Source organism: Onychostoma macrolepis, chromosome 02 (assembly GCF_012432095.1).
Source record: "Onychostoma macrolepis isolate SWU-2019 chromosome 02, ASM1243209v1, whole genome shotgun sequence".
Classification (NCBI taxonomy): Eukaryota; Metazoa; Chordata; class Actinopteri; order Cypriniformes; family Cyprinidae; genus Onychostoma; species Onychostoma macrolepis.
The window spans coordinates 23469298-23483702 of NC_081156.1; the positions used below are offsets into that span (position 1 = coordinate 23469298).

Below are 14405 nucleotides of genomic sequence, written 5' to 3' on the forward strand. Positions count from 1 at the left end.
CAGCAAAAGTTGAGTCATGGATCTTTATGTAGGTTGTTTTGTTTTAAGTACAAGTTTTTGGTTAAAGCCCGGGGTTTCGCCTATACGTTCACTTATTATTACAGCAAATTTGTTCATTTAAAATAAATTATTCAAACGTACTCATACTGGGCAACTCAGTAACTTGCTAAATAACTCATAATTTAACATCTCATTAAATGTTAATGTTAAGTGTATATCGCCCTCTTCTGGTCCTTCATGCCTTTCTATGCATGCACACTACACATTCACAAAACATATATATTTTAGTTGCATGAGAAATATAAAATCAAATGAAACCAACAGTAATGTAAAATGAATACAAATGTAAATATAACTCATTTAAATTTAGATCTTATTAACTTTTAAGTGAAAGAAACCTAAAATAAAAAGTTTTAAAAATAAAATGATAGACTAAACGATTTAATCTAATAGAAAATTGTTTTAAAAATAAATAATGTTAAATTGCATAATGATGTAATGTATGCTGTTGCATTGTCAGGGTTTTTGTATGAGTGCTGAGAGTGTTTCAGTCACTGTGGGCTGCAGAGCACAGTAGTACACAGCAGAGTCAGACACACGCAGATTCTTGATTGTTAAAGGAACTGCAGTTTTGTTGAGATTCGCATAAAATCTCTCCTTGAATTCTTCCTCACTGTTTCCAGATGTAGAGACTTTATTTAGCATGTGCTTGGGATTTCCATTGACTTTCTGCTGGTACCAGAAGAGAGTCGGGGTTGTATAAGTACTCTGATATGTACAGTCGATCGTTACAGTATCACCTTCAAAAGCAAATTGAATCCTTGTATGCTGTTCAACTTTGTCTTGAGATTGAGAATTACAACCTGAAATATAATTAAAACAATATGACTAAATATGCACATTACACACATAAGGATAATTGATTTTAAATATATTTGAAAAGAATAATTGATTTTGCTACTCACCCCATGTACACAAAACTATGAGCACAATGGCACTTTTCCACAGTGCCATTACATACAGTTGAAATTGCCGACTTTAAAAAAAATATGCAGAGTGTGATGCATGTGATGATTCCTTCCTCTTTCTGCATCTGTTTAAGCAGCAATAAATTCAAATCTCTTTGTCTGATTGCTGGGAGGAGCCTGTGCTACAGTCAGTGTCAATGAAGACTGTAATATATATGTAAAACTATATAACTTAATTATGCCTATATATGTATACAATGATTAATATTTGAATGTACAACCCGAATTCTGGAAATCCTTAAATTTAAAATTTGAATATAATGAAAACTAAAAGACTTTCACATCACATGAGCCAATATTTTATTCCCAATAGAACATAGAGAACATAACAAATGTTTAAACTGAGAAATTTTACACTTTTATCCACTAAATGAGCTCATTTCAAATTTGCTGCCTTTTAAATTTTATTCAAATTTAAAAAAATCTCCCAAAATTTTCGTAATTCGGGTTGTACACACAGTATGCTTCCATGTATTTGATTAGACTATATTACATTATTCACTGAAACATTCAGTAAATTAAAACGTATTACACTGCTCACTACTGATGCTACTTTCATATCTCTCATTTCAAAGAAGCGCAGACACATGTTCTCTTGTTCCAAACACAACTGGCACGATCTTGCATCTCCATGGCCTTAAAAAGACCTCAGATGACTTCAGTATTAAAATTACCTTTATGTTGTTGGTTTCTTTCTTGTTGCCAATATTCTCTTGTTATGGACTTTAAAATAAGCTATACAGGTCAGATTATAACTATATAAATTCAAACATTTAATGGGTTTTATCACAGAAATGAATGATATATCAACACCATTTAATTATAAAGCATGGCCACATATTGTTAATGTTGCAAATGCATGTGGCTTTGCATTTGCTGAAGAGAAGTTTGGATTATATTTTAGCTGGATTTAGCTGGATAAAGTTTGTCAGTGTTCAAGAAAAGCAAAGAATAGTGCCGTTGACTAGGTAAATGAAGTTCTAATATTGACTTGCATATGATATTCTTTTTTTTAAAATTATAATGATTGGCTATTAATGTAGAAATTAAGAGTAAGTATTCATACACTGAAGCTGGAAAGTGATATCCAGAATATACTATTAATTATTAAAGTTTTAGAACAGGCCTAATTTCACCGCACACAGGTGTTACCACATATTTAATTACATTCAGGGCTGCTTAGATTGGGGTTTTGATTGTGGTTTTCACCGTTTCAGGTTTTTGTATGACATGTCTCATGTTTTGTATCACTGGGCTACTACTCTCAGAGCACAATAATAGAGAGCTGAATCTGACAGATGTACATCAGTAATAGTGAGTTCAGTGGATGTTTGTGTTGTAGTCGACTGAAACCGATCATCAGAGGTGTCTTCATAACCATTCGCTGCCCGTGCACCTTTGCCTAATAAATACTGTGGTTCTCTTTTGGGATACTGTCTGTACCAGTAAAGCAAAACATTAGTGCTATTTGTACTGTATGAGCAGCTCAGCTTGACAGTTTCTGTTTCTTTAGAGTTTTTTTCCGTCCCTTTATCTGGCTCAATGTTGTCTCCAGCCACCAAACCTGTGAACATATGATTTTGATTTGTGAAATCAAGGTAGAAAAAACATTGCAAACACACTTTACTTTTGGAAACAATCAATCAGTTAAATCAAACCATTAAAGGATTTGGAGTTTGAGACTTTAAAACAAGTTCATATTAATGTACTGTCACAAGCCGGGCTTGAACTTCAGGAAGGAGTCAAGAGGCACACACGACACCATCCACATCAATGGAATGGCTGTTGAGCGTGTCTCCAGTTTCAAGTTCCTGGGGATCCACATCTCGGCGGACATGTTGTGGAAAACCAACACCTCCAGCCTGGTCAAGAAGGCTCACCAGCGCCTCTTCTTTCTGAGGACACTGAGGAAGAATCAGCTCTCCTCTGCTATCCTGGTGAACTTCTATCGCTGCGCAATAGAAAGCATCCTGACCAACTGTGTCACAGTATGGTATGGGAGCCGCTCTGTTGCGGAGCGCAAGGCACTGCAGCGGGTGGTGAAAACTGCCCAGCGCATCACAGGGACTCCACTACCTGCCATCGAACACATCCAGAGGAAACGCTGTCTGCATCGAGCTCGCAGCATCCTTAAGGACTCCTCTCACCCAGCCCACAGACTGTTTCTCTCCTGCCCTCCGGCAGGCGTTTCAGTGCCTCCGGACCAGGACCAGCAGATTAAAGAACAGTTTCTTCCCCAGAGCTGTCTCTTTACTGAACTCTAACCCCGTTGATCCACTTCCTCATATATTATTAACTCTTCTCTCCTACCTCACATCTGCCTTATTTGCACTACTGAATGTAAATTTTTATTACAATAACAACTGTTTACTTTTGTATCTTGCACTACCATACCTAAATTGGACTATGCTCATTTGCACTGCCGACTGTTGTTTACATTATCAATGTTTACATTAACATTTTGCACCGTATGTCTAATTGTAATATGCAATCACTTCCACTGCACTTTTACACCTTGTTTATAGTAATAGCCATCTGTATATATATTATATTGATAGTACATATCACCTGTAAATTCTGTTTATAGTAATAGCCATCTGTATATATATTATATTGATAGTACATATCACCTGTAAATTCTGTTTATATTAATAACCATCTTTCTATATATATTTATACATATATTCAGTACATATCCTTGTCCTGCACTTATTCAACCACTGTATATCCTGCACTTGCTGCTATTGCACTTCTGGTTAGACCTAAACTGCATTTCGTTGCCCTGTACCTGTACTTGTGTAATGACAATAAAGTTGAATCTAATCTAATCTAATCTAACTTGGGTCTCTGGTGTGGTGGTTGTAAGATCTACCACTGAGCCACGAGAGTGATAATGTTGGACCCAAACGAAACACTTAAGGCAGTATTCCAGGAAATGAAGGTTTATTTAAAAAAAAAAAAATCATCTTTGCAGGAAAAATACAACAAAAGTTCTTCTCAGACCGAGGTATTAATAACATCAAAATGGAAAAAGCCAAAAGAGAAAAACAAAACTCCACGAGGGGAGAAAACAAAGCCAGGGAAAAATAACAATCAAAGAAAGGAACTCAGGATACCTTACTTGGGGTAGCTTAGAGAGGCTTAAGTGAGACCAGGCAGGAAACACAGGGTACAGACTCAAAAACCGAGTGAGGAACCAAGGGAAATATACACAACTTAAATACACAGGGGGAAACAAGGCACAGGTGAGCTGGATAACGCTAACAAGGCCACACGAGGAAGAACTAAGGCAGAGGAGAACACAGGGGACCTCTAGAGGCACGGAGACAAACTACAGGAGGAAGGATGCTGACATGTACAAATTATCATTAATTGTTCAATAAATAATGTACCTGTTCCCACAATGAGAATCAGTATAAAGCATCTGTCCATGTTCAATCAGATCAGTTCAGTTCTCTGTTGAGTCTCTCAGTGCTCTGAGCTGTAAGTCACTGCAGATCAGTCAGAAACACACACAGGAAAGTCCTCCTCTTTGAACTTCCCACTGCTGTTCACTTTCATCGTATACTGTATATACATAGAATTGAAATTAAATCACACCATGCTGGTTTCATCAGGCCAGAGGTGAACTGGCCCCCTGACTGAGCCTGGTTTTTCCCAAAGTTTTCTTCTCCATTTCTGTCGAAGGAGTTTTGGTTCCTTGCCACTGTTGCCCTTGGCTTGCTTAGTTGGGGACACTTAATTTCTGGCAATATTGTTGGCTTGATTGCACAGACACTGTTTGAAGAGAACTAAACTGAGCTGGATGATGACATGAATCAACAATGAACTTAGCCTAAAAATGGCTTTGTTGTTGTCTTCTTGTCTTCTTCCTGTTTAACACTGTAAAGTTGCTTTAACACAATCTGTATTGTATAAATAAAGGTGACCATATATATATATATATATATATATATATATATAGATAGATATTATTTTGTGTATATGAGTATTCGAAAGCAACATTCACATTCACACCCCTTCGAGTTTACATATTAGGCCAACAGGTCCATTGATGATGCAATCTCCATTGCTCTCCACTCAGCCCTCTACCACTTGGAAACAAAGGACTCTTATGTGAGAATGCTGTTCATTGATTTCACTTCGGCATTTAACACCATCATCCCACAGCAGTTAATACAGAAACGGAACCGGCTTGGCCTCAACACCTTCCTGTGCATCTGGTTGCTGGACTTTCTCACTACAAGACCACAGGCAGTTTGGGTCGTCAACAACACATCCAGCACCATCAAATTGAATACAGGGGCCCCCCAAGGATGTGTTCTCAGCCCCCTGCTCTTCACTCTGCTAACCCATGACTACACACCAACCTCTTCATAAAGTTTGCGCATGACAACTGTGGTGGGTCTCATCAGCAACAACGATGAGACAAACTACAGAAATAAGGTGTGCCAACGGGCCAGGTGGTGCAGCGACAACAATCTCTTCCTAAACGTTTTCAACTTCCTTCCTCCTCTTCCACACCCTCCTCTGACCAGCACCAAGTTTCTGGGTGTACACATAACAGAGGACATTTATTCTTAGTCTTATTTATTTTTAATTCTTGTCTGTGTCGTGTTAGTTTCTTACACTGCGGATTTGAGGGAAACAAAATCTATATGTCCTGTACATATAGCAGAAATGACAATAAAGTTGACTGAGTTTGCACAGGAGAAGCACATGTTAAACTGTCTTGACTAAGATTCAGCCCATGTGTTTCTGTATGTGGTTTGACTTGAGTTTTCTCACTGTGGGCCTCAGAGCACAGTAGTACACAGCAGAGTCAGACACACGCACATCATGGATCGTCAGTGGAACTGAATTTGATGACACTTCAGAGTGAAATCTCTCCTGAAACTGAACATCATTATCTTCTCCTCCATATCTGTTTCTCCTCAGGATGTATTTAGGAAAGTTGTTCGCTCTCTGGATGTACCAGAATAAATTTTCTTGTGCTGAGTCTGTTTTATATTTACACTCTAATTTCACTGACTGTCCTTCAACTTCAGTCACATGTTTGTCTGGCTGATCAACTTTGTCTTCTGATCTGCACTCTGTAAAGATTTAAGAATATTTAATGTACATTCCAATACAAAATATAAATGACTAAATAAAACATGAATGCGGAGCTGTGTTAAGTAAGAATTCATACCAAGAACAAATAGTGTGAAAAGAAATATATTCCTCAGACTGTGTAACATGACTGTATCTATGTTGAAGTCTAGATAAATCAGTAAATATGAGAGATTTGCTTTTGGTATTGTAAAGATGATTCAAGGAGGAGCTTTTGGAGGCCTATAAAGGCTGCTGTATTGTTGAATGTAATATTGAGTACCTACTGCCGTCTTCTGGTTAACTGCAAGTATTGCGTAAACTGAAACCGTAGCATCTCATAGTTAAATGTAAATAAAGATAATTATTTTCTGAATTAAAGAATATTTAGAAGGATGATGTATAAGTAACTGGTGAACTAAAGAACTTTTGTAGGGATTTAATGTAATGTGTCTTTGATACTGTCACACAAATTCACATACTATAATAAAAACATGACTCTTTGACTCACTTTAGAATCTGTTTCTCTCTTGTTTCTCACTGCAGTGGCGTGCACAGACCTCCGGAGGCAGGGGCAAAATGTGTGTGTGGGGGCTGTTGTATGGGTTTGGTCCCCTCAGCTAGGGTGGGCGATATGGCAAAAATTGGATTTTTTTAGAAATATCACGATTCATAATATTATCACAATTCTTTGTCATGTTGGATTTTCTATTTTGCAAGCTGTTTGAGCAGTACAGCCAGACTAATTTCCCTACTATACAGACAAAGCCTTTCAAGGTAACAAAATATTAAAAAGTATGGCGGATATTTAGGCCAAAGTAGGTGAAGATAAAAATCGTTGTCATTATTTTATCTTTGTTATTAAAAAATGAGAGCAAAGATACACATTACAAATACACATAATATACAAATAAAATAAACAGTGTTTTATTTTCAGGTAGTCTACAATAGGTGTATTTAGCAGGAGCATTCAAGAAATTGAATGAACAAATATAAAAATAAAACACTATATAGATTGATTCCTATTAAAGCAACTGTATTAAAGTTTTTCAGTCAAGAGTAGTGAGTGATTTTTCTCTTTGTGTTTGGTGTTTTATTAACATTAAAGGAATAATTCACCCCAAAATTAAAATAGACTAGTGTTTGATTTTTTTACCTTCATTTACTCACTCAAAAGTTGTTTTAAACCTGAACGAGTTTCTTCTGCTGAAAATAAATGCTATTTTGAAGAATGTGGAAAACCAAACAGTTGCTGGTCTACAGTGACTTCCATAGTATTTTTTTTCCCTACTGTTAAAGTCAATGTGAACCAGCAACTGTTTGGTTACCCACATTCTTCAAAATATCTTCTTTTGTGTTCAGCTCAAGAAAGAAATTAATACAGGTTTGGGACAACATGTGAGTGAGTAAATAATGACAGAATTACAAGTTTAAGGTGAACTATCCCTTTAAATACTGTCGGCAGCATGTTTAGTACTGTCCCTTTAAGACCTGCACGCATGCCTTTCTCTCAGCTGTTTACCTTCATTTTAGACATAACCAACTGAGTCTATACATAAACCTGGTGTGTTTTGACAGTATTAGCACAAAACATAACTTAGTTCAGTAATCAGGCGCTGTTTGACGGGCTTTTTAGAGCACGCGCTTTGGGTGTATGTGCTCAGAAAAGGCGCTCGTCAGAACAGAACACTGAGTGAATCGTTTAACCAGTAAGTCTTTGAAGCAGATGCAGAGAATGCACTTTTGGTGACTGCGAATAAGTGCAGTGTCCCGTGAGAGTAACTCTACCGCTGAGTTAACACTGATGTGAATGTATGTGGCGTTGTACAGTATATAGAGACGGCGGCGCCAGAACTGCAGCTGATAGAATGCGCGCTGAAGTACGATACTACGATATTTCTTCAAAAAATCAAATCGTGGAGACATTTTTATAGTCCACGATCAAAAATCTTTATATCGAACACCCCTACTCTTGGCAGAAATCGCAGACCGGGGGCACCGGACCGCAAGGGCACTTTACCGTAGGATCTCAAAGGGGCAGGGGCTCGAGCCCCCCCCCCCCTGTGCACGCCACTGTCTCACTGTAACAGGTTTTTGTAGAGAGCTGATGTGTTTCCTGTCACTGTGGGCTGCAGAGCACAGTAGTACAGAGCAGAGTCTGATACAGCAGCAGAGGAGATCTCCAGATCCACATTTTCCCTTTTTGTCACATTAACAGTGAATCTTGGATCTACATCAGACACCTTAGCTTCTTTTGCAGTGTCGTAGGTGAGTACAAGAAATTCAGGTTTTGATCTTCCATACTGACGGTAAAAGTGGAGATAATCTGTAGCTCCAGAATCAGAAAAACTACAGGATAATGTGACACTTGAACCCTCTTTAGTAAAATCATTGGTTTTGTTCGGTTTGATGACATTTCCAAAGACAGCAACTGAAACAGAAACGTTTTTGTGAGATGTTTTTAATAGAATTCATTTTTAACAACATAATCAAAAAACATACCAGCTGAGGCACAGAACAAAATAACTGAATGAAGATCCATTGTACAAGTGTTCACTCTGAGAAGAGTCAGACATTTCAACCACAGTCTCTGTCAGACTGTCAATTACATCATGTCAGATCTGTGAACACTAGTCCCTCCTCTCTGAACCTCATTATACTGGAATTTTTCACATTAGATCCAGTCACACGAATTAACGTTACAGCTGTATAATTGTGTCAAACAAATAAACCAAAACTCATCTGTGATCCATATTTGATAATATTAATTTCCTTATGAGAATAGGAATTATTGAAAAGATTTGTTACTGCATGAGGGGGTTAAGTTTAAATATTTTAATAAAAAATATTTTGTCAAAACATTGATGTTCATTTAAATGGTATTTAGTGTTCATATTTTGAATATTATTTTTGACACGGCTTACAACAGCGCTCCATCATGTCAAACAAAATATCTGCCCATTAGTGTTAAGCATAAAAGAAAATTTGTTCATGTTGAAAGACAGTTCTACTGCACTTTAAATACAGAAAACACTATTGCACAATTAAAATCAGATAAAAAAAAAATATTCATTTATATTAAATCATGTAATTAGTATAATAAATATTGCATGATCAATATTGTAGTTAATTGTAGTTCATGACTGACGTTACCTTCATTATGCTTTTTTTATGCCGTACAGTATAGGCTTAATTTAAAGAAACAGTCACATACATGTTTATGTCTCTGTGTTTTTGTATGTGGTTTGACTTGAGTTTTCTCACTGTGGTCCTCAGAGCACAGTAGTACACAGCAGAGTCAGACACACGCACATCATGGATCGTCAGTGGAACTGAATTTAATGTAAGTTCAGAGTGAAATCTCTCGTGAAACTCAGTGCCATTTTCTCCAATTCCAAACTGGTCTCTTCTCAGGATGAATTTAGGAAAATCATTTGTTCTCTGGATGTACCAAAAGAGGTATGGTTGTGCTAAAGCTGTTGTATATGTACAATGTAATGTCACTGATTTTCCTTCAACTTCAATCAGATGTTTGTCCGGCTGATCAACTTTGTCTTCTGCACATCTGCACTCTGTAAGGATTTAAAAATATTTGATGTTGATATAATTTTTGATGTGCATCATAAATATAAAATCCATATCAACAAACTATCTATACAAATGTTCAAAAAATGATCTAAATGCTTAAAAAATTATGTAAGAAATGCATACCAAGACTGAGTAGTGCAAATAGAAATATATTCCTCAACCACCTCATGATCTGTTATAATTTGAAACTGCAGTCAAAATAAATCCTTCAGTGAGAGTTTTTCTTTCATAAATGTATTTAGACTCTGAGGTGGAGTTTGTGAAAACGTAAAAGGAAACCTCTCTGCCAAGTGACATTGAGAGATATTGCCCTCTTTTGGTTTCTTACTATTGTTACAACTGAATAAAAGTCACGTGATGTTAAACGTGTTCGCAATAAAGCAAGTTGAACTTTAGTGTTTCCCGGGTTAAACATTTTAACAATGAAGTTAGTCTGCACTTGTTTTGAAAATACCATCCAACTGTTAAAGAGAGGAGAATGCAGATTAGATGGCTATATAAGAGTGGTTTGAACATGTGGAATATGTTATCTGTACATACTGTTAATGCTTCTGTTCTGAAGTTTCTAATTTACATTTATGCCTTACAACAAAGACCTAATTCTGTCTTACACAAATGTGGCCACATATTTGTATTACATTTGGGGCTCATATATGGGGTTTTGATTGGAGTTTTCACTAGATAGATTCAAAGTGAAAAGAGCTTCAGGACTTTATGACGTTTCATGTTTCGTTTCACTGGGCTGCTACTCTTAGAGCTGAATCTGACAGAAGCACATCAGTAATAGTGATTTCAGTGGAAGTGTCTGATGTAGCCGAATGAAACCGATCATCAGAGGTGTGAGCTTCGTACCGTAATCGGGCACCTTTGAGTAATAAATACTGTGGTTCTCTTTTGGGATACTGTCTGTACCGGTAAAGTCAAACATACTGAGTATTTGTACTATATAAGCAGCTTAGCTTGACAGTTTCTCTTTCTTTACAGTTTTTTCTGTCCCTTTATCTGGCTTAATGTCATCTCCAGCCACCAAACTTGTCAACAAAAGGCACAATTAAACAGATTTGTAATCTGTGAATTATTATGTACAGAGTTTCAATAATTGCTTAATAAATTTAGCACACTTGAAGAAGGCAACAAGCATGATTTCTTTTGGGTTCTTTTGTTTATTCGCCAAGCATTTCACAGATTCTTCAACAGCTCTGTGTAACACAACACGTTACTACTTGTCTTGTAAAACATGGCATGAACTACTACTATCTCTCCTCTTTTCTCTTTCAGGTCTACTCTACAAATCTCCATCTGGCTACTGCCACCCACTGGACACCCTTTGTCTAGCTGTAAGTATGCAAATAATGTGTGTACAGGTTCTGGTCATATAATTAGAATATCATCAAAAAGTTGATTTATTTCACTAATTCCATTCAAAAAGTGAAACTTGTATATTATATTCATTCATTACACACAGACTGATATATTTCAAATGTTTATTTCTTTTAATTTTGATGATTAGAGCTTACAGCTCATGAAAGTCAAAAATCAGTATCTCAAAATATTAGAATATTACTTAAGACCAATACAAAGGAAGGAATTTTAGAAATCTTGGCCAACTGAAAAGTATGAAAATGAAAAGTATGAGCATGTACAGCACTCAATACTTAGTTGGGGCTCCTTTTGCCTGAATTACTGCAGCAATGCGGCGTGGCATGGAGTCGATCAGTCTGTGGCACTGCTCAGGTGTTATGAGAGCCCAGGTTGCTCTGATAGTGGCCTTCAGCTCATCTGCATTGTTGGGTCTGGTGTCTCTCATCTTCCTCTTGACAATACCCCACAGATTCTCTATGGGGTTCAGGTCAGGCAGTTTGCTGGCCAATCAAGCACAGTAACGCTTATGGTCATTGAACCAGCTTTGGTACCTTTGGCAGTGTGGGCAGGTGCCAAGTCCTGCTGGAAAATGAAATCAGCCTCTCCATAAAGCTTGTCAACAGAAGGAAGCATGAAGTGCTCTAAAATGTCCTGGTAGATGGCTGCGTTGACTGTGGATATCAGAAAACACAGTGGACCAACACCAGCAGATGACATGGCAGCCCAAATCATCACTGACTGTGGAAACTTCACACTGGACTTCAAGCAACATGGATTCTGTGCCTCTCCACTCTTCCTTCAGACTCTGGGACCTTGATTTCCAAATGAAATGTAAAATTTACTTTCATCTGAAAAGAGGACTTTGGACCACTGAGCAACAGTCCAGTTCTTTTTCTCCACAGCCCAGGTAAGATGCTTCTGACGTTGTCTCTGGTTCAGAAGTGGCTTGGTAGCCCTTTTCCTGAAGACGCCTGAGCGTGGTGACTCTTGATGCACTGACTCAGCTTCAGTTCTCTCCTTGTGAAGCTCTCCCAAGTGTTTGAATCGGCTTTGCTTGACTGTATTCTCAAGCTTGCGGTCATCCCTGTTGCTTGTGCACCTTTTCCTACCCAAATTCTTCCTTCCAGTCAACTTTGCATTTAATATGCTTTGATACAGCACTCTGTAAACAGCCACACATTTCAGTAATGACCTTCTGTGACTTACCCTCTTTGTGGAGGGTGGCAATGTTCGTCTTCTGGATCATTGCCAAGTCAGCAGTCTTCCCCATTATTGTGGTTTCAAAGAACAAGAGATACCCAGAATTTATACTGTAGGGATGGTCATTTATTCAAACTCAAATGTAAATATTCTAATATTTTGAGATACTGATTTTTGACTTTCATGAGCTGTAAGCTCTAATCATCAAAATTAAAAGAAATAAACATTTGAAATATATCAGTCTGTGTGTAATGAATGAATATAATATATAAGTTTCACTTTTTGAATGGAATTAGTGAAATAAATCAACTTTTTGATGATATTCTAATTATATGACCAGCACCTGTATGTGCTGAATATTTTAACATAAATCAAACAATTAATAACTATCAAACAGACATTACAAAGAAAAATAAATAAGTTTGGGGGCCTAGCCTAGCTTATATATATTCTAGATTTCTCCACATTATTAATGTACCTGTTCCCACAATGAGAATCAGTATAAAGCATCTGTCCATGTTCAGTCAGATCAGTTCAGTTCTCTGTTGAGTCTCTCAGTGCTCTGAGCTGTAAGTCACTGCAGATCAGTTATAAACATACACAGGAACTTCATTGTCTCTGAACTTCCTGCTGATTTTCACTTTTATCCATATGCTGTATTGTACATTTTATATAACTTAATTGTATTTGATAACTAATTTCCCACCATTTTTTTATACAACTGTTCAAAAGTACCAAAATTAAACTTAAAGTTCTGAAACTGTTTCATGTATTACTGATCTTTCTTCAGCTTCAGTCACATTTGTCTGGCTGATCAACCATATCCTCTGATCAGCAGTCTGTACAGGTTTAAGATGTAAATAACTGAAAACGCAGTTATATTTAATGCATACCAAGTTTGTGGAAATAAAAATATTCCTCAGCCTGTGTAACATGACTGTCTATGTTGAATACATCTTGAAGATAAATCAGTGAATGGGAGAGCTGCTGTTTTCGCAAAGGTAATATAGTACCTACTGCCCTCTTATGGTTAACAGCAAGTATTACATAAACAAAACCGTGCCACTTTAAGTGATGTGACATCCAGGTATGGTGACACATATTCAGAATTTGTGCTAATCATGTAACCCATCCAAGTGCCCACACACCCTGAGTGCCCAGGGAACAATTGGGGGTTAGGTGCCTTGATAAAGGGCACCTCTGTTATGGCTGTTACCAAGACTTGAACCCACAACCATTAGGCCACAACTGCCCTGTTTCACTGTTTTACAGAATTTGACTCATTTTAGAATGTTGCTTTGTTTTGATTCTTTTTGCATTAGATTACTTAAATTTCTCACTCTCATCTATCATTGTAACAGGTTTTTGTAGAGAGCTGATGTGTTTCCTGTCACTGTGGGCTGCAGAGCACAGTAGTACAGAGCAGAGTCTGATACAGCAGCAGAGGAGATCTTCAGATCCACATGTTCCCTTTTTGTCACATTAACAGTGAATCTTGGATCTACATCAGACCACTTAGCATCTTTTGCAGTGTCGTAGGTGAGTACAAGAAATTCAGGTTTTGATCTTCCATACTGACGGTACCAGTAGAGAGTATCTCTAGTGCTAGAGTCAGTAAAACTACAGGACAATGTAACACTTGAACCCTCCTCAGCAAAAACATTGGTTTTCTTTGGTTTGATGACATTTCCAAAGACAGCAACTGAAAAAGAAAAGGTACATTTGTTTTGTTATTTCCTTCTTTTAAAAATCAACCAAATAATCAGTCAAATAAATATACATACAGGTTGAGACACAGAACAGAATAACTGAGCGAAGATCCATTGTACAAGTGTTCACTCTGAGAAGAATCTACCACAGTCTCTGTCAGACATAACTACATCATGTCAGATCTAAGACCCTCCTCTTTTGACACTTCAAGGCAAAATATAAGCTTTATTTTGCAGGAATATTTTTTCTTTTCCATTATTGTTAAGATGCAGATAAATTCTAAATAGTAATTGGGTGGGTGCATAGTAGATTTTGTTACACAAGTTCAAATTAATTTTAGTCATATTTTAGTGTCAGACAGTCTGTCACAGTAAGATTTAAAAAAAGCAAAACTACATGAAACACATATTAATGTGTAATATGGGG

At 37.1% G+C, this 14405-nt stretch overlaps 1 gene segment (V, D, J or C); it reads right to left on the reverse strand.

Annotated features, from left to right (window-relative positions):
• Positions 1–13618: 13618 nt before the first annotated feature.
• LOC131528493 (T cell receptor alpha variable 14/delta variable 4-like) lies at positions 13619–14093 on the reverse strand. The segment is given in 2 exon segments: positions 13619–13971; positions 14054–14093. Coding segments are annotated over 2 exon segments (393 nt in total).
• Between the last annotated feature and the right edge of the window lie 312 nt (positions 14094–14405).